Source organism: Pteronotus mesoamericanus, unplaced genomic scaffold (assembly GCF_021234165.1).
Source record: "Pteronotus mesoamericanus isolate MK-2021 breed Mesoamerican mustached bat unplaced genomic scaffold, CSHL_Meso_final contig_502, whole genome shotgun sequence".
Lineage (NCBI taxonomy): Eukaryota > Metazoa > Chordata > Mammalia > Chiroptera > Mormoopidae > Pteronotus > Pteronotus mesoamericanus.
In genome coordinates this window covers 5,852,570-5,872,911 of record NW_026555187.1, presented here as the reverse complement: position 1 = coordinate 5,872,911, position 20,342 = coordinate 5,852,570, and the positions used below count along the sequence as shown (strand labels likewise).

At 55.6% G+C, this 20,342-nt stretch overlaps 1 protein-coding gene and 1 pseudogene across 1 annotated transcript in view; both read right to left on the bottom strand.

The window, feature by feature from the left end:
• The window catches only part of SLC25A37 (solute carrier family 25 member 37), a 35,630-nt gene extending 22,125 nt beyond the window's left edge, over positions 1-13,505 (bottom strand). The window contains exon 1 of the mRNA XM_054578984.1: positions 13,171-13,505. Coding sequence (XP_054434959.1) covers positions 13,171-13,380 — 210 coding nt within the window. The 5' untranslated portion in view covers positions 13,381-13,505. The remainder of the gene's footprint in view (positions 1-13,170) is intronic.
• A 1,502-nt stretch (positions 13,506-15,007) lies between these two features.
• LOC129074931 (60S ribosomal protein L10a-like) overlaps positions 15,008-20,342 on the bottom strand; it is a 47,665-nt pseudogene continuing 42,330 nt past the window's right edge.

Here is a 20,342-nt window from a genome sequence, read left to right as displayed (position 1 = left end):
ACTTAGACCCAATCAAATCTTTGTTTCTCTTCTGTTTGTCCTGGTAACAGCTCAGTATTGTCTAATGAGACTGAAAAAGGCCCACACACGACCTCCTTAAAGCGTCCAGCAAACAGATTTAGTAACAAGGGCCTCCTGTGCCGGGGAATCCGCCAACACAGACACAGAGGGCTGGCCTTGGGGTCAGCCATCCTTGCCCGCATCACCAGAGTGGACTTTTGGAGAAACAGGGCTCCGTTTCCCGAAGCTGTAAGATCCAGGAGCGTCTCTCTGGATCCGGGACTGATACAGGCGCCAGCAGGAAAATCCACCAGAGCCCAGCTTCAGGCCCTTTATCAAAATCCGTGGAGACCGAGGGACAAGCGCAGGGGGCCGCGGCCTCTGCCTTTCACAGGAGACACCGCTGAGTGTCCAGAACGGTGCCGCACGCTCCAGCTCAGTCTCTGTCCTGCAGAAGCACCGCGGCCACTCACTCCGTCCGTCAGGTCTCTGCTCGTCACCTAGTGAACCTCTGACACGGACTGGGAGAGGCCATGCAGGCAACACCGGAACCCCCACACACCACACGGCTGCATCCCCAGCAGGCATGTGCCACTAATGTCACCCATCAATTAAGAACGAGCTAGGAGCAGAAAGGCTTTGACACAACAGCTCTCTTCCCTCCGTCCTCATTTCCACCCTCCCCTGGTCTTCGGCTCAGCAGTGAGTGTCCCCACCCAAGGAGGAGGCCGGGCTTCTCTGGAAGCCACCAGATAGTTGTTTGGTGGCCAAACAGGGAGTTAAAGTTCCAGAAAAAGGGGGAAGATGAAGAAATGTCAGGAAAGGAGGGCCAGTGCCCCCTGGAGTCCCCAGCGTGGTGACCCCAAACCGCAGGAACTTTCTCAGCGGCTTCTGCAGTCAGAAGACTCAGAGTAGACCCCCAAACCAGACTGTCAGGCAGGTGCAGGTGTCCTGACGATGACCAGGCACCTTGGGGACAGGCCGTGACATTCCGGGGGACAGGGCGAATCATACAGCTTTGTACGAACACCCACGTCCCCCTCAGTCTCGATGTGGATGGCGAGATGTCATTCCCTCGAGGAGCCCTTCCTGAGGTTCAGGTCTCTTTGAGGACAGGTTCATCACTGTCCTCCCTGCCAGACGGAGACCTCAGTGGGGAGGGGACCTCAGGGACGTCACCCGCCTGGCTCCCTAGTGCCTGGTACATGTGGTCACACCCCCATTTAACCCCACTCCTTGGTTAACTGAGTCATTCAGTGAAGCCCAGGAGACGAAGCTGGATGTTTGCAAATACCTCTCAACTCTGCCTCAGGAGAGAGGTTTCTGTGAGCCAGGCCGACACAAGCCCTCGCCCAGCCAACAAGCTTGTGGGGACAGCGAGCGACTCGGGAAAGACGGGCTTGGTTCTCCAACTGAAACACAGGCTGGGATCGCCCCCCACCCTCACACACTTGCACAAACGGAGGCCCCTCGGACAGGCTTTCCCACCTCTCCCGTCTGACTTCTCGGGCCTGATCATCAGCCGGCACCCAGCTCCTTTAATCCAGGCCCTCGCCAGCACCGGGTCACCCGCGGGACACCCTCTCTTCCAGGGGAGGGGAGCCAGGAGTCACAGCCAGTGCCCCGCTGGCAAGCTTCCTGGGGGCGGCCACACCCACCCGCACTTTCCTTGCCCGCTGCCAGGCCTGGGCCGAGGCCAGGAGCCAGCAAGGCCCTCAGTGTGGGCGGCATGAGGGCAGGAGGGCCGGGGACCCCAGGACAAAGGCATCTGTGTCCTGCCGCTGCCCCTCATACTTTTCTACGTCAACATCATGAGCAAACAAGGAAAACAGGCGGGAAGGACCAAGGGCGGACTGTCCCGGCCTCAGCTGCCTGGCACTCAAAGGGGCCGACTCGTGCAACAAGGAAAAGTGAACATATAATAAGAAGCCCACAGAGGTGACTGGGCCCGGGCTGCCCATGGCACACGGCTGTCCTCCCTGACGGGGGCCTGGTCCTTCGCTAGTCTTCATCACAGTGGCCATGTCCAGCTCCTCCCACTGCCAGTCCCACATTAGCAACTGTAAATGGACTTCTGAGTGCACTCACAGTCTAACTTGCTGATTACCTAACAGATGGGAGGCACTGTGTAAGGAGAGAGGGCAAGTACCCAAGGCCACGCAGCTGCAGTGACTCCTACGGGCCCTGGAATGGGAGCCTCTATTTTCCATTCCAATGAGCTAACCTCACCCCTTTAACAGGATCCAGTTTGATAATAAATACCATGGCCTGGCACCTACACAAAGCTTTATAATTTTTAAGCTGTGTTCGCTGCAAACCTGGCTGCACGTTCTTCCTGGAGGCAGTAAGTGGACCTGAAAGGGTGGCAAGACAGGCATTGTTACTCCTCCCTATTTAAGAAGAGAACACTGCAGCCTAGCCGACCGAGGAGCTCTGATTTAGAGCTCTTCCTAACAGGTCGTTGTTATGCTGTGATCTGGAAAGAAATCCTCAGGCCAGTCCAAACTCAAATCAGTATGCTGAGTCCAGAACTGGCCCCTAATAAAATGGGAAGGTGCAATAGCAGAGAAGCCAGACAAAGTCAAAAACAGTCTATGACAATAACCATTTGCCATCATCCCCTTGCCCTCCACACTGGAGTACCTGACTGAGAAACTCCTACCTATACGTTAGAACCCCGAGTTCCATGCCCTCCTCTGATTGCTTGCTGGCACTCCTTCCACTCCAGACCCTCCCTTCCGAGAATACAGCTGGGGCCCATGGTCTCCTCTCTCAGAGCTCTGCTCCAGAGCTCTGCTATCATTAAGGTGTGACTGCACACCCCAGCACCTCACTCGCTCGCTGGCTCTTACCCAATCCCCTTCCTCAATCCTCCCCTTTCAGCTCTGATGTAGCAGAAAGAGGCCTGAGTTGGCCAGTGCGTGTTATTTTGCTGAAGCTCAGTTTTCCCATCTATGAAATGAGACACCCTTTTCCCACCTTCAAAGGGGAACTAAGAGGATCAAATGACAGAAAGTAGGTTGAAACAATACAAAAATACTGCACTATACGACTGCAACAGCAACATACAAGCGTAATCAGGCATTCAAGTAATAACACTTTTAGAAATGATAATAGAAGCTAATATTAACTGAGTGCTTACCATGCACCTGACACTATTCTTAACATCCTAGGTGTGTCATAATTAATTCCCATAGCAACAGATGGGTACTGTTATTATCCCCGATTGACAGATGAGGAAAATAAGGCAGAGAGAGGTTTCGGTAACTCGCCCAGGCACCACCCCAGGCAGATTGGCCCCAGTGCCCGTGCTGCTATCCTGAACCGTTCTATTCTCGATCAGGAAGCTACTGCCTCTGACACGACCTGTCACCAGCAGGGCATGTGAAGGCCGACGAAAGCCATCCACAAACGTGATGCGATCCCACCTGAGCCTCTCAACAGCCCCGTCAAGCAGGCCACCAGCTGACAGTATTCTAGGAGACGAACGGTCCTCTCTCCCTCCGACACGGAGACACCAGCCCGGAGAAATAATTCGCCCAAAGCTTCAGAGCTGACTAATGGTGGGACTCGGACTTCAATTCATGGTCTTCCCCTCCCCTACCCAGTCTGGAGCCCATTCTAGAGGCCTCCACACTGGCGCCCGCCCGATACGCACAGGCCCTCCCCCCGCCCCCGCCCACGGGAGCACCCCGTGCAGCCATCACGGCCGCGCCAGGGCGCGAAAGCCGCGGCTGCAGGGGGCGATCAGGCCAGGGGCTGCTGGCAGCCGGGCCCCAGGGGGCCGCAGCTTTCTGAGCCTCCCACCGGGTGTGCCCAATGAGCGCGGAGGCTGCTGGCCCCCGAGGAAGTCCTCTCGGTGACACAAAGCGGCGGCCCCCACCTCGACCTGCAATGGCCAGACGTTTCCTAACCCGATTATGCAACAATGGCTTCAACCGAGCTGCTGCTGGGATTTCTCTCTATTTCAACATGTTTTGTTTTCTCTTCCAAGAGAAAACATGAATGTGAAAACCGTAACACCTTGTAGAAACCAGACAACAGCCCTTCCTGCCCGTCTGGGATTACTGGTAGGGTCGGGGATGTGTGCAAAGTCATCTTCTGTGAGCCAATTTTGGCTTCAGAGTGACTAACAGCCTCAGGAGTTGGGGGGGCGGGGTGCGGGTAGGGGGCAGATATACAACTGAGGCCACTGCCTGTCCCAGGAAAAGGAGCCAACGAGAGAGCCAGGCGACAAGTCCGGAGGGATGCCCCCAGCAGGCTCAGACCTCACAGCAGCCCGAGCACCCGGGGTCCCCGCAGCCGAGGCCTGGTGCCAGTTTGAAAGTAAATACCAAGTTGGGCCATTCTTCTCTTTAACAGGACCTAGTTCTGTCGCCTGAGCTCAGGGTCGAATCAGGGAGCACACTCTGGGATCAGGGACTGACTTTTGTGGCCCAGTGTCTAGCCCAGAGCCCGGCAGCGGGGGACTCCGTACAGGGAATGAATGAATGAAGTGGGCGGATTCAGCCTCATCAGGATATAGCTGTGGCTTGGAGCTTCTACCGCCAAAAAGGGACAGACAAAAGGGCAGGAAAAGTCCTTTTTGTGGCCAAGACACATCATGGAATCAATGAAAACAGCACAAAAAATAAAAATGAGCATTTGTTTAATAGCAGTTTCAAAGCCTTTTTCTTCACATCTCTTGGAAACAACAGCGCCTGCACTCATTCAGCCCCACTCACGGGGCGCCTTCCTGCCACCCACTCTAGGGCGCCGGCTGTGCTTGCTAGTGTGCGGGGGGGTGGGGGGCGGGGGGGCTCCTGGGCCTCTGTGCGCGCCCCCCGCGGTGGTTCAAGATTTATTCTGAAGTGAGCAGGGACAGCGAGGGGAGCAGCAGGTGGGGAGACAGCGCCCACCCCGAACTGCAGACCTGGGGCTGCTCTGCGCCCCCGCCCCCAACCCCCTACCGCCAGCCCCCTACCCCAGGCCCAGGCTGTGCCACACCCTGAAAGAGGGGCTGGGTTTTCCTTGAACAGTATCCCAGTTTGATAATAATCACCATGACCTGGCACCTACAGGGAGCCTGATCCTTTTTAAAGGCAGAAACGTTTGTTCACTGCAAACCTGGTGCATCTTCTTCCAGGACGGACGTCGTTGCTCTACCACAGAGATTTTCATCCTTTTCCATCTCGTGGCGCACATCAGCTAAGTACTACAATCCTGCGGCATGCCAAAAAATATTTTATATTTTTTGCCGATCTAACAAAAACATAGGTATAATTTTGATTCATTCACACCAGACGGCTACTGTTGTGTTGGCCGTTGTCATTTGTTTATTTTATTTGACAGTCTAAGGGAAAAGGGGTCCATGCCTCTGACTAAATAGTCGGGTAGGGCATGTTTTAAAAATTCTTGGGGTGCACCAGCTGAAAACCGCCGCTCTAGCCTGTCTAAGGAGAGAAAACCGCAGGCGCAGGACGCTGGAGCGCTCCGAGGCCGGAGCGAGCAGGACCGGCGGTGAGCGGCTTGTGGCAGCTCAGTGAACAAACACTTCACTGAGCAAGTGCTGTCGCCCGCTGCTGTTTCTGGCAAGGGGAATACGCCAGAGAGCACAAGACAGCGAAAATCCCTGCCCACTGACAGCTTACAGGTGAAGGAGGGGAGAGACACCACACGCAATATATATAATATTTCAGATATAAAATATATAAACAATATAAATAACATAAATATAAACGAAGTTGAAACAAAGCATATAAACAATGACTATAAGGACATGGCATCGTACTTTAGAAGGTAATAAACACCGTGAAGAAAACCAAGCAGGGCCAGGCCACAGGCCAGCGTGGGAGAGGCGCCGGCGCGCTGCGCTGGATCTCGGGTGGCCAGGGAGCTGTGGAGGAAAAGGAGGCGACGGGGTGCCCCGAACCAAGGCCATCGCCGTGCGGACAGAGAGAAAACAACACATTCAAAAAGTGTTACAGAGGCAGGAATGGCCAGCTCTGGGAAGCACGTGGTGGGGTTCGGGGGAGAGGGGGCAGGCGGAGAGAAACTGAAGACGACCCCCAAGTTTCCGAGACGGGCCCAGGCCAAGCGCAGGCCGAGGGCAGGCCAGGGTGTCCACACTGCACACGCCGAGGCCAGGCAGGCAATGAGGCAGCCACGTGGACACGCTGGTGAGGCAACTGGACACCCAGCTCCCGGACACACTGGACCCGACAGCCATCTGCGAGTTAGCGGGATCCCGGCGGAAACCGAGACGCGTATCCTGGGGAGGAAAAGAGGGCAGAGGACAGCGTTCTGAGGAAGACGGGGGCTGCGAAGGGACCGAGCAGTAGCCGGCCTCACAGGGGAAACAGGGAGAGCCACGGGGTCCGGGGGGCTCCCCTCACAGAGAGGCCTCTGGGTCGTGCAGCAGAGGGGCCAGGAGAACAACAGTGACTAAGCTCGTCTGGGAGATGGGGAGCAGTGGGTACAAAAGCCAAGGGCCTGGGGGCGACACGGGGAGGGGGTAGAGACCGGTGTCAATGATCCTTCCACAACATCTATTATTTTAATGACAAAAAAATTAGAAGAGCAACAAGAGTTTGTCTGTTTCCAAGAAGAAAGAGGGCGGCCCTTGGGGCACAAGGCGTCGAGGTAAGACGTCTGTGGCTGGTTCGTTCATTGGACGGGACGGGACTGGACGTGGATGAACGATTTTAAGAAGGAACCAATGGGCAGGGGAAGGCTAGAGATGCTGGAACTGGGTTCAAGAGAGAGGTGACCAAAATAACCATCCCTGCGGCCGTTTACGGAGAACGGGCGCCCCCAGACTCCGCATATGCTGCTTCATTTAATTCTCCCAACAGCCTGTAAGGCAGGCGTTGCTGTGAATGCCCCCGCTGTGCACACAAGAAAACTGAGTTTAAAGTGGTCAAGTTGTGTGCCCCAGGTGTGGGGCCAGGATGCAACTCCAGGTGTGAGGGTGTCCTTCCCTGCCCCCGATGAGTCACACGAGAGGAAGAAAGCACCCTCTTACCTTATGTAGGAGGAGGGGTGGGGGTCAGAGGGCAAGTGGGAAGGGCCGTGACAGGAAGGTGACTTTGCTTGGGGTTCTGGTCCCCTGCCTGGGCACACGACAGTCACCGACAGTCTGTCCAGGGTCGGGGTTGGGACAAGCCAGAGTTTGAAGAACCGAAGACAGAGAAACTGAGGGCCCAGGGGCAGCAGTGATGGGCCAGGGTTCAGGCCAGACGAGGACGACAGGACAGGATGGGAGGGGGACCCCAGCCCAGGGTGACAGTGAGAAGGCTGTGGCCAGGCTAGGAGGTGTCCCAAGTCAAGATTTCAGAAGCCGGAAGGTCTGGGTTAGGACCAGGCCCCAGGAGCTCAAGGCAGTCGACTTGAGTGGCGAGGAGATCAGAACGTGAGTCAGGTGGTGCCCGTAAGGAGAGGTCCTCGGCGTGACGACGGGACTCGTGGAGGAGCAGCCTGTGAGCCACAGCGAAGTGCGCAGGGCATGGAGGAATGCCAGTGCACCACGTGGGTGGCGAGGAGGGCGCCGCCGGGACCTGGAGAGCATTCCCCTCACCACAGGGCAGGTGCTGTGCTCACAGCTTTGAGGACGTGACCCTCACCGCCACTCGGGGACACCGCTGCCCTCGTTCTCCCTTTTTACAGCTGGGGAAACGGGGCGCAGCCTGGTGAAGAGGCCTAAGTGCACACTGGGACCCGGTCCAAGCCGTCTGGCCCAGGGACCATGCTGGAACCAGTCTACCTTTGCCTCTCGGCAGGAGGACGCAGGCTCTCAGGTGAGTGGGTGACAAGAAAATGAAAGTGGATGGCAGGAGCCTCAAAGGGAAAGAACAGGTTCATAGGAGGGCGGTGGAGTAACAGAGAGAAGGAAGCGGTCCACCCCACCCTGTCCCCGGCCAAAGGCACCCGGGCTTGGGCTGATGGGAGGCCCTCTTCCTTGGATTTCTATCCGGAAGGACCACGCGGCGCAGCAGGGAAGGAGCTCGTTCCAAGGACTCCCACAGGTACAGTGGGAAACGAGGGGAGAAGGACGCGATGGAACGCTGGGCCAAGGCGGAGAAAGCAGGAAGAAAATTAGTATCTGCACTTTACAGATAAGGAAATTAAAACTCAGAAAAGCTATGTGTCCTGCCCAACCAGGAAGTCAAAGGCTGGGTTCTGAGTGTCCCCAAGAAAGTTCCCTGAGGGCGAGAAATCCCAGCCCAGAAGGCACTAGAGGGAAGGATTACAGTTAAACAGGACAAAGTGATAGGCATAGCCCTCCTGCGAAAACTAACCCCTGTGAACACTCAAGGTGGCGAGGGGAGAGGAATGGGGGAGGGGTAGGAATGTGGGTGGGCAGCCTTGGGCGAGGCAGAGCTCCCTTGCGCCTGGAGTGCCCCAGTAAACATGCCTGCGGCCAGGGCCCAGGGGACCAGATAGTTCGTGGAAGGTAAAAAAAACACAAAGAAAATTCTTTTGAGAGGGAAAGGTTGGCTGCTAAGGGGGATAGGAAAAGACCCAGAAAGTTCTAGGGTTTAGCGTTCAAAAGAGACTTTCAAAGGCTTCACTCAACACAAGCCAGTCCGTGCAGTGGGGCAGGGAGAGGCAACCTCCTGAAGGTGAAAGGGGGTCAAGACCCAGGCCTGTCCTAACAGGGAAGCGGGACACAGCTGTCGTGAACGAGGTGGCCAGGGGCGGCTAAACCACACCCAACGGAACCCAGGGAAGGGATGGGAGTACAGTGCACAGAGCACCGCTCTCCTTTCCACGCAGCACCCTCGACACCCTCCTGCACGCCCCTGCCTGGCTGCTGTCACCTAAACCCCCCCACTAAGCCCCAAGTGCCTCTCTCCAGGGATGAGCGGAAGTCACCTGAGGCCACTTTCACCACCCACTACAGCGAGGGGCTTCCCTCCAAGCCCTCTGCCCAGCCCGCCCCTCCCCCATTTCCAGGCAGCTGGGCCAGCCGCCCGCAGGAAAGTGGCCTCGCGGGGCCAAGTGCTGACGCCGGGACTGGGCGGAAGCCCTGCTCCGTTGGCAGCAGGTGGGCAGGCCTTAGGTGCCTTTCTGGGTGCAGCACACAGCCTGGGACTTCTGACACAAAGGTTAGGACAAATGTTCAAGAGTGCTCCTTTTCCAGCTCCACCTCCCCCCCAAGTCTGCCTTTTAGAAAAGCACTTCCCAGTGAAGAACAGAAAAGGAGGGGAGGAATCTGAAGGAGAGGAGACAGGGAGAAGAGTCAGAAAAATCACTATAACTTTATTACAAGAAACGTGGGCTCTCACAGCCTCTTGAACTTTGTTTCAAAAGTGAAATGGGTGGGACAGGACTCTGGCAGCTGCCTTCCCGCGCTGAGCACCTTCTTCCCAGTCACCCTGCACAGTGCAGACCGAGAGGCGCAGGCTCGGGAGCCCAGGGATGCTGGGCCGTCCTGGCACCTGCCGGCTCAGCGCCGCTCCGAGCTCAGGAGGGCCGGCTCCAGCCTCCCGCACCCGGGGCCAGCCCCAGGCTTCCAGGTGGCTCAGCAGCCAGGAGAGAACGCTGTCAGCCATCCACCTGCACCCTGGCTGGGAAGGAGGGCTCTTCCCAGCAGAGCTCAGGGCAAACGTTTCCCTGACAAGGAACCAAGAGAAGGGCCGCGAAAAGGGTCAGCGGATGTTCCCTCACTTCAAATCTTTCCTGTTTCCTCTCGGCCCTGCTTTCACCACCGCGGGGCTCAGCTCGCTCGGCGGCCGTGTGCCTAATCTGGTTGGAATTTCCTCCTCCACCCACCTGGCGTTCTCCCCAAGTCTTGAGCGCTCCCGACTGGGGGTTCTCACATCCACCCCAAGTGCTGGCCTACCTGCCCCCTCGGAGCACCAGGAAGAAGGCCATGGAAAACCTGCTGCAAACCCCACATGGAAAGGAACAAGTACTTGCCAACCGTTTGGCAAAAGCCCTAGGGAGCCCCCGCGCTCTCGCTCTCGCCTCACTGCTGGGGCTCCGCACCCACAGGAGAAAACATGCAGCCATGGGTCCCCGGAGCCCAGCCCTCACAGACCAGGGAACATTCCCATCCCACCACGTGACACCAGGTGAGAGAGGGAGACACAGAAAGAAACAGAAAAGCTGCCAAAGGTCTTCCAAACACCCATGTAAATAATCACAAGCGGATGACAGCGGGAGCTCCTGAGACACCAGTGATCGTCAGGCTCAGCGTATTGCGCATTTTTTTGGCCATAACCACCGGCCGAAGAGGCCGTCACACAGCCATGCAGGCACATACACACACACACACCCCAACAGAGCTTCGCGGGGCAACACCTCCCCTTACTGCGTGCCGCACGTTGTATCCTGTGCTCTCACCAACCTGTCTTTTTCAAAATGACCCTGCTCATAAGTCATGACCCAAAGTTTGAAAAACTCAGGTTCTTTAAGTGACCTTGGGGGTGGGATGGGACTTTATGGGAAAGTACATTTACTATTATAATGTGGAACATTAACAAGGCTAGCTTTCTGCACGTAGGACCCACAACACCAATCAGCTTGCTTGCACTCTATGGTCTACCCTATCTAGGATCGAAAAGTTACAAAAAGCAGGCCCACCCAACACTCTTATTTAAAGTACAACATCAAAGTGGAAAACGTGTGCCTTAGAAACAATTAAAGAAAATTTTTCTTCCAAGATCCAATTTACACTGATGTCACTTCAGCTGACAGACTTATTTAAAATTTCGAGTGACATAAGAGAGGACAATGGGTGTTCTGTGTTCATAGAAAGGGGGGCAGGTTAAAATGGGGAGAAGTACTGAACTGGGCCGCAGCCCCCATTTTAGCTAAGTGGCGAGGCTAAGGGACAGAACAGTGCCTGAGGCATGAAGCGAGTTGGGGGCAGGGCCTGAAACCCAACCCAGGGCTCCTGACTCAATTACTCACAGTCTCCATCATCCAAAACATTTAAAAACACAGTCGCCGTCTCTCCAAGTGAACTCTGCCGTGACTGGGGCATGGACGAGCCCCTGACGCATCAGGCGGGGCACAAACAAGCCGCTGATCTGGGCAGGCCTGGGCACTCCGCTCAGCCCCGCTGGGGTCCTGGGAGGGGCTCACAGGCTTACCTCCGTGTCTTTTGATTCGGCTGAAAAAATATAAAAGAATAAGCCTTCCTATCCCTTCCAAACATGTAGCAACGAAAGAGAGGTGCTCTCAAACCAAGGCTTCATCCTTAAAAACAGAAGAACCCCTGCAAGTCATTGTATTCAGAGTCAGAGTTAGAATCCCAGAACCCAGAAGACCTTGCACATCAGCTGACCCAAGCCCTCATTTTCTAGTCAGGCCCCGTATGCTGACGGCCAGACCAGCTCCTTCTGCCACACACTGTGCTAACTGTCCACTGGAGAAAACCACCACGGAAAGTAACACTGAGCACACAGTGACATCTGGATCAAAATACACCAGCGTCTACGAGCCAGAGGAGAGGCCGCGAGGAAACTGAACACAGATCACACAATTTAAGCACGTGAGAGGCATGCCTCTTTAGAGCGTCCACAGGAGCTCAGCAGGCAGGACTGCTTTTTACTGATCCTCAAGAGAAGCTCAAGTGATGCTCTGAACCAAAGTTCTAGCACAGAGGCCAAGGGCCTCGGAAGGGGTTCGGCTCCCCGAGAGCGCGCTCACCGCCCTGACCCACTGGGTCCATGGCCTGCTCAGGTAACGTCTCCCTGCTCCTAACTTCCCTGCACTCTGCCCAAAGCACTTGAGACAACAGCTTCAAATATGCGAAATTTTACTACACGGGATGGATTCTTTCCTGTGCAAATGCCACCTGGTATCTGTCCACGGTGTTCCCTGAAGAAGCCCTAAAAAGCTAAGAGACAAGACCTCCCCCAACCCCTCCTAACCCTGGCAGGCAAAGGCCATTTCTTTAATTCCCCATGGGGACACTGAAGGGACAGAAGGGGTGACGCCCGGAGCCAGCAGCAGAGACGCAGGGCCTCCCCGTACTGTGAGTGCCCGGGCCTTTCCTCACGCAGCGGGTGCCTCTCCAGCCACAGCCTGCCAGGTCTGAGAGCTGCCAGGGCGGGGAAACCCTCTGAGCTGGACGTTCTGGCCTTCAGGCGGCTCACGCGGGGCCAGCCTCAGTCATACGATACAGCTGCCCGTGGCGGCTGGGGCGGGCTGGAGGGGGGGGGGGCCTGCATTTCACCATAACTGCCACCTAGACAGGCCCCCGATCTCCCAAAGCACGTGCGGCTGGAGTCAGAGAGAGGGGGAGCATGAGCCTGGGAAGGTTAACCAGTGCACCTCTCTGTGCCTCGGTTTCTGCACCTGTTCATTGCCAAGCTTGCTGTATGAATTAGACGAGTTATGCCCGCACAAACACAATGTGTCAATTGCAGTAGGACTTCCCTGCACTAGCTTGTCTATACCCTCGGCATTCGGTGTCCTGAACAGGCTGGCAGAGGGCAGCTGTCTGTCAGGCAGACAGTAGCTACCTGGCTAAAGCTGCCTCCTTGCAGAGACGCATAAAACAAAAAACAAACAAAAAACACCCCACAAAACAAAAACACCCTACCTAGGGAAGTGTCGGCGAACTGAGTGCCTATTACACAACCCGCAGTTAAGAGCTGTAGGCAGCACACACCCTCCCTGCCTGCCCATCTCCCTCCCAGAAAAAGAGAAGGCAAATGTCACTGGAGGTCTCACTGCCGCTCTGCTGCTCGGCTGCCCAAACTCCAGGGGAAGAGGTGCAGAAACCCTAAGGACAGGGGCTCACACAGGGCGCCGCCGAACCGACACCCTCAAGAGAGCTGCCAAGACCCAAGAGAAGCCCTGCCACTCTCACGACCCCCAAAACACCCAGGGAGCAAAAGCTACAGGCCAGGGCAGGTGGGCACGCGGCCCGTCGGGGGCCACGTTTCTAGGCGCGAGTGTAGTTAGCGCTCCCCGGCGGCCAGCTCCCTCGGAAGCGGCGCACGTGTGGGCAGCCCGCGCCACCCATCACCTCCCGCGGACTCCTCTCGCTGCGCCTCGGACACCGGGCGCGCCAGCAGGAGCCGCGATGAGCCAGGACGCCAAAACCCTCGAATCGCGTGGGCAGGCGTGGTAAGGACTGTGCAAAGCTGCACCGATCGCCTCCCTCGGGAACCACGCACGCACGCGCGCTCTCCTCTCTGCTCGCTCCGTCCCTAAAGTCTCCTCGCGCCTCACCTTCACTGAGTCTACCGGGTACATGACGGTGTGCTCCAGAATCCCGGCCATCGCTCCGGCTGTCATGTGGGTGGATAAGGAGGCGTTGGTCGGCAGGTTCTCATAGTCCTCCGACCCGGCGTCCTTGCTGCCGCCGCCGCCATCTCGGCTGTCCCCATCCATCCTGCGCCCCACAGTCTGGCTCCCCACGCCGCCGCAGCGCAGCTCCATTCGCCAGCTCTGCGGGCCGCGGGAGGCTGCAGGAGGTGGGCAGGGAGGGGGAGGGGGCGAAAAACTTCACTTCTTAAAGTGGGAACCACCTCCCGGGTGCTGCGGCGCCTGACGCCATGGCGGGCTGGGGTGGAGCGGAGGGGCCAGAGACACCAATCACTGGAAAAGAAGAGGCAGGCCGCGACCGCGCCATTGGTGTGGGAGCCAGTGGGGACCCGCCTCCCTGTGTGACGTCACTGTCCAGTGCAAATTTCCAAGCAACCGGACGGGGGCGAGAGGAGACGTTGGGGGTGTCCCGGGAAGTTGTAACACCTCGAGGGTGGTGCCGCCTCTCTCGGAGCAGGCAGGAGGGGCGGTCCCTGGAGAGGGTCAGCCGGGCCATAGACGGAGTATACATAAGGCTGGAGAAAGAAGGGGGGGCAGTGGCTCAGGGGAAATAGGTCCCCAGAGCCCAGGGTTTTGCAAACAGTATAGCTCAGCAGGCTTTGGCATTCCTAAGGCCTGGGGGTGCGGAGGGAGTTGCTGCAAATGTCACCATGAAGCAGTTGTGGCGGCAGGATGGGGGTAGGGGAAGAGGTAGGGTGGCACAGGGAAGGGGAGTTCTAGAGTTGACACCACGCTGTGCCATAGCCGTGGTGCACCCCTTTTTGTGCAACGTGAGGGCATATAGTCGAGGGGACAGCGTTAAAACTCAGGGTCCTATGGTAGGCTGCTTGGTAGGGGGGATACCAATTTCTTTGAAATTTTTTCTCTCACTGCAAACACAATAGAGCTAAATTTGTTCCTCCCCTTTTACTCACAAAGAGTTAAATCCACCCTGTTCTGGGCTGACCAAGACAGTAAGTAATGACCGAGATGGAGCCCTTCTGAGCAGGACCGTCCGGCTCATTTTCCTCGGAGCTGATACGCCCCTGAAGGTCTTCAGAGGCTGCGACTCACCGCGGGGCTGCAACGTGGCCCAGGGCACCATCTTACAGCCTTGCATCTATCTGTCTGTCTCCTAAGACTCTGGTCTCCTCGTTCTTAAACTCCTCCCAAGCTGACTTCTTTATTTCAACCTAAATAGTACTGTCTTGCTCCATCTGGGGGAAGGGGAAGGAATCGGAAAATAAGGGACTGACCTGCTTATGGACGTCGCCATGAAAGCATGGCATTTGCAAGTCTAAACATGCGTACATGTTCTGGGGCTGAAGGTTTGGCTCTAGCTGATCGACTTCTACCACACCAGACACCTTATCCAGAGAGAGCTTCTGGTCGGGAAAGCTGGGCCCCAAGATATGAAAGGGAGGAGACCCTGAAGATGCTGTGCCTGCACTTTTCCCTCACCCTGGTCCCAAAGTTCAGGTTACAGCAACCCTGGCAGCTCTCAGCAACTTGAGATACAGTGATATGAGCATCGTCAGTAGAGGCTTCAAGGCCAAGGGCCCCCATTGCCCCATTTTTGGTAGCTGCCAACAGTGACTCACAACAAGAGTGTGAGGATGTGATAGGCAGAAACAAGCCCTGTGTTGAGTGTTTGCTAGAGAAGAATTTCCCTGCTTTGGCCAAAAGCGGTGTGTTTTGTTTGTTTGTTTGTTTCTGGGGTTTTTTTTTTTTTCTTCTTTTTTAATGGCAGCAGTATGGTTGGTTACGTTGTGCCTTCGTACGGGCACTGGGGCCTGCGCAGAGTGCTCTGGGTGTACAAAGCCTGGATGTTCTGCCAGGCCTTTTTGAGCAATGATATGAGGAAATTAACAGCTGACTGGATGTTGCACACAAGCTCATCATCTGTCATCTTCTCGTGGCTAACAGCCGCTGCCAGGCGCAGCAGCTTCTTCAAGTGGAACAGATCGCGGATTTCACTCCGGCGACTTTGGCCACCATGTTCCCCCTGTGGATCAGCCAGGAAGGGAACCTGCCCGCCTCATTCAGGCCTGGGCCCAGGATTCCTGGGATCTGCTGGAGGAGAAACTCGGAAGCCGAGAAGGCACCACTCTTCCTGGCCAGCTTCTGCACCAGTTCCTTGTTCTTGCTGAGTTTCTTCAGCACCTTGACGTCCATGTGGGAGATGTCCACGGCCTTGACCTCGTCCCAGTGCTGCTGGTCCCCCAGAACACAGACTGAGGACGTGAGGCAGGGAGTGGACGTAAGCCTGGCGGTGCCTGGGAAGCATTTGTCCTCCCAAGGGTCACAGTTCTTCAACCTGATCGGCCGCTCCACCGTCGCCCAGAACTTGTGGCCACCTGCGCTGGTTCCCATGCAAGAGTTCCCACGCTGCCTTGCGCAGGGAGTGCGGGGTAACCAGGGCGTTGCGGGAGACTGCGCTTCTCCTGGCTCCTCACACCGCACGCACCAGACAAGGGCCTAAAGGTGATTTTTAAGAAACACTGAGAAAAAGCTGTTGATAGTCATTTAAAAATGGATACCCTTTCACCAGTACATATTAACCCATCATCCTGCTTCCAGAAAAGTGACCCAAAACTCTGAAAATGCATGAAGCTCTTCTTCAAAGCAGTGTTTATAGTAACAAATAACCGGAAGTGACCTATATGTTCAACTAGAGAGGAATACCTAAGTAAATTATGGCACATGTATTAGAGAAATATTATGGGGCCATTAAAACCTGTGGTTACATTTTGCAACAGGGAAATGGTGATGATGCATGTTAGGTTAAAAAAGCAAAACGAGATTTTATAAATGTTACCTTTACAAAAATGTAAATACGCATATCAAAAGAGTGAACTGATTACAGTGATGGTGATGTAGGATTACACATAACTATTTTTACTGTATTTTTTCATACTTAAAGGGTACTTGTATTATTTTCATAATAAAAAAATGAAAATGAATCATTCTTTTTAGGGTATAATCTCCCAATGGATGGGAAAGTCTCTGAACTTGCCATGGCGATATTAGTGGAGAGAAGTCCACTTCCTTGGGGGGGTAAGTGGACTCTAAGCAAATAAGAACATGCCCACAATCTTCAGGGAAATAAGATTTTGAAAAATGTTATTAAATAAATATTAATCCAGAACCGTTTAGACAACCTTTGGAATATATAAGCAATATTATAAACAATATTATTCCATTATTATTCCAAGCAATAATGTTCCATTATAAGCAATATTATTTTCTCACCATATATGGTAGGTATTGAGGTTTGGCACTCAGCATCCATCCTAAACCCCACCTTGTACGGCAAGGTCCAGAAAATTTTAAACTACATTTCTCAGACTCCTTTGCAGCTAAGAGTCTACAGTGAATTCTATTCTGCCAATTAGATGAACCACGGAGATCTGGGAGGTAGAAGGGAGATAGAGGCCACCTCCCCGCTGCTTTGCTATTCTGTTGCCTAGCAACGTCATAGGCACATCCTTGGATCAGGAGCAGATGAGGTGGTCAGCGGCTTCCCTATTGCAACAACACTACAGGGTCTGGTCACCACAGCGAAGGCCACGTGGCCGTGGACGCGGCAGCAGTGATGGCAGCAGCCTCCTGGTCCCTGCGCCAAGGGCTTCAGCAGGTGGCTTTCCTCACCTGGGTGATGGAGGTTCCCGTGGGAGGCCAGTTTGACCCTATGGATCTGAGAGTCACCCTCAGCGGCCCCGCGGAGGTTCAGCTCCTCGCCTATGCCAACGATGTTGTGCGCAGTAGACACAGCCTGCTTAGAGACGGTGACGTCCCAGACTCTGTGTGGCTTTGGCCATGCTGCCAGCAAGGAGGGAGCAGGGCAGGGACGCAGGAGCACAGCAGCGATCCTCTCTGAGGGTGGAGCCAGGAGACTCAGCGATTTGCTGGTTCCCCCGGGGTCTTCTGTTAAGTCCCTGAACGTTGACACCCTAAAGACAACACTATCCTGCCCTAGACTCACTGGGAGCCAAGCTCCCCAGGGAAAGGGGAAGCTGCGGAGGGTGTCAGGTGAAGAGCACTGGACTTTGAGCCATGGGCCCTCCGAGCCCTTCTGCCATTTGCTGGCTGTGTGCCTCTGGCCCGCGTGGTAAGCATGCTTTCTTGTCCGCTGAGCCTGGGCACTGATACATACTAACTCAGGGCGAATAAAATACAGAAAAAAGTAGAATAAAATCTCATGATGAAGTGTATGTGATTTGGAGGTATTGTGGGGAAACAACACAGAAGGGAGTTATGGATGCAGAGGGAAGAGGCCCAGGCTGTCTCCAAAATCCCATCTTTTTTCCAGAGGAATTGCTTTAGACCTGACATCTGCCTGGCCACACAGGTATCTTAACACCCACCTGGAACTTAGCCACCCTGTGGTCTCCCACGGCCCCGCATTCCTCTGCCTGGAGCAGCTGCAGGGGCTGCGCTGCCCTGACCAGGACCACCACGGAGCAGCACGCGGCCTGGCCCCAGGGCGGGGGGCGGGGCTCTCTGTCTCTGTTTTGCTCCAGGAGGCTACCCTCATCCCCTCGAATTTTAAGTCAGGTTTCTGTGTGGGGAGGGCTTCGAAGGCCTCCAGACAGGCAGGTCCCTCCCTCCTATACCACCCTGTGCTGGAATCCCAGAATCCCTTCTTCTCCAAGGACAGCACTGCGTTTCCTCAAAGCTCCTCTGTGATTCATAATTATGCACGAGTCTCCCATTGAGAAAAAAAAGAAACAGAGGTGAAAAGCTAGCCCCACTCTAGAGTCCCAGGGCAAACAAGGAAGGGTGGGGGTGGCCAGAGCTCACCTCACCAGGCGTCCCTTACAGCGGCTGCTGAGCGGCAGGGCCAGAGCTGGGAGCTGAGAGCAGCCGCCGCCGCCGCAGAAACCAATCGTCCCCTGTGACGTGGGCCGGTCCCGCTGCTGCTGCCCGACGGGCCTCTGGCTCCCAGGCCGTCCTCCCGCAGCAGCCCTCGCACCTTCACCAACGAGACCCAACGCGACCCCGTGATCCCAGCTGCCCCGCAGCACATCAGGGGCTGCCCTGTCCCAGCACTGCCCTCGTGTCCGCTCTTAGTCACGGGTCTGCCCCCGCTGGATGGCTCAAGGCCCCAGAGGGGGAGAAGGGGTGGTGGGGGAGAGCTGGGGCCCGTGGAGGCAAAGCATGGCTAACACCTGGGCGGGGCGTGAGATACCTGCGTGTTGGCACAGGTGTGCCTTGGGCCATCCTTAGCCACCCACCCCAAGAGCTTACCTCTGTCATTTTCTGCTCTCCTCACCTTTCCCACAAATACACTCAGTTCTCTAAAATAAAATCCCTCTTCCCTACTGCATACCTTGAGCTACGGTCCTATTTCTCCCCTGGTCCTGAAGCCCCTGTAGGAACGACCTCCCCTTGCCCCCGTCTCCTTACTCAGGGTGCGCTCAGTCCTGAAGGCTCGGTCTGGCAGGTCCTCACGCCTGCTCTTTTTTAAAAGAAGCTCTTGACAAGGTTACTCTTGACAGGAATGCTCAACCGGCCCCCTCTCCCAGGGGGACCCGTGACCTGCGCCTCCGCCGGAATCCCTCTCCACGCCCCAGCCCACATTTTCGTGGGCCTCCCAGACAGCTCCACCCCCATGCTCCAGCTGGGCCCAGAGCTCAGACTGTGTATCAGTGTCCTGGGGCTACCGTCACAAAAGTCCGCAAACTGGCTGTCCTGTAACAACAGACATATGCTCTATTGTGTTTCTTGAGACCAGACGTCCAAGATCAAGGTGCCGACAGGCCCGTGCTCCCTCCAAGGCTCTCGGGGAGGCCCCTCCCTTGCCTCTTTCTGCCTCCGGCGGCTCCCCGCCGTCCTCGGCATCCTTGGCTTGCAGATGCGCCACTCCAGTCTGTTATCTCATGGCCTTCTCCCTGCGTGTCTCCGAGTCTATGTCCAGACTTCCCTCTCCTTATAAGAACATCTGCCTTTTTAGATTAGGGGCCTACACTATGCCAGAATGACCTTAACTTTATTATATCTGCAAAGACCCTCTTTCCAAACAAGGTCGCACGCACAGGTTTCGTGCAGACATGAATTCAGAGGGGCACTCTAACCCACTACCGTGAGGTAAAGACGCAAAAACCGCCAATGAGCGGGCAGGAGGCCTGAGCCCCAGTCCTGTCGGACGTCTCTGTCTGGACCTCTTACCTGCGCAAGGAGGGCTTGGGCCCGCTGGGGCGCAGGCCCCTACAGCTCTGTCTTTCTGATCTGAAACTGAATTCATAATCTTTCTCTGTAATTGGCAATTTCTTGTTGTGACATTTTTTTCCCCTCTGTATTTACCTCTGTTTATAAGGCAACCAGCTGCCAGGCTGAGAGTCATTGCTGCTTCTCAGGTCCTGTTAGCCATGCATAGATGCGGCCTCCGGGAGAGCATCACTTATGGCTACGGTGACTATATAATTCATCCAAACTGGGGTGCTTTTTGAGAGTGAAACGGGCACTGTAGGTAATTCCCCCAGGACAGAGGGATAAACTGAGGCTGTCTCGGGGAAACGGTCACACTGTCGATAGCCAGCCCTTACTGTCCACCCTGATACCAAATTCCTAGATCTTGGCCCTGTCGCCTCTTTGTGCCCCCCTCCAGGGGAGGGCTCCCCATGCCCCCATCTGTCGAGATGATACGCGTTTCTCAGCTCAGAGGGTTCCCCTCCCAAGAAGCCTTCCCTGACCCAGGGCCTGAGCTGGACCGGCCACTCCTCCCCCCGCGTGGCCCTCAGCACTGTCCACCGCAGCCCACAGTTCTAGAAGCCCCCTCTTTCCCTTCCCATTACACTTCAAGTTCCTTGAGGATGTGAACTGGGGAAACAGTACATATTTATTAAAGAAATAAGAGGGCTTCTGGTCAAGATGGCAGAGGAGGTAACTGCAGGATTGGAATCCTCCCAGGACCACATCAAAATTACAAGTAAACCTCAGAGCAACCATCATTCAGAACCACCTGAAGTCCTACAACTAAGGTCATAAGGAAGAAGCCACATTGAGACAGAGGAGGGGCAGAGACTCAGAATGGGCTGGTCCCACACCCACACCCATGTGTGGTGGTTAAAACCGGGAAGGCTATTTCAGCCGTG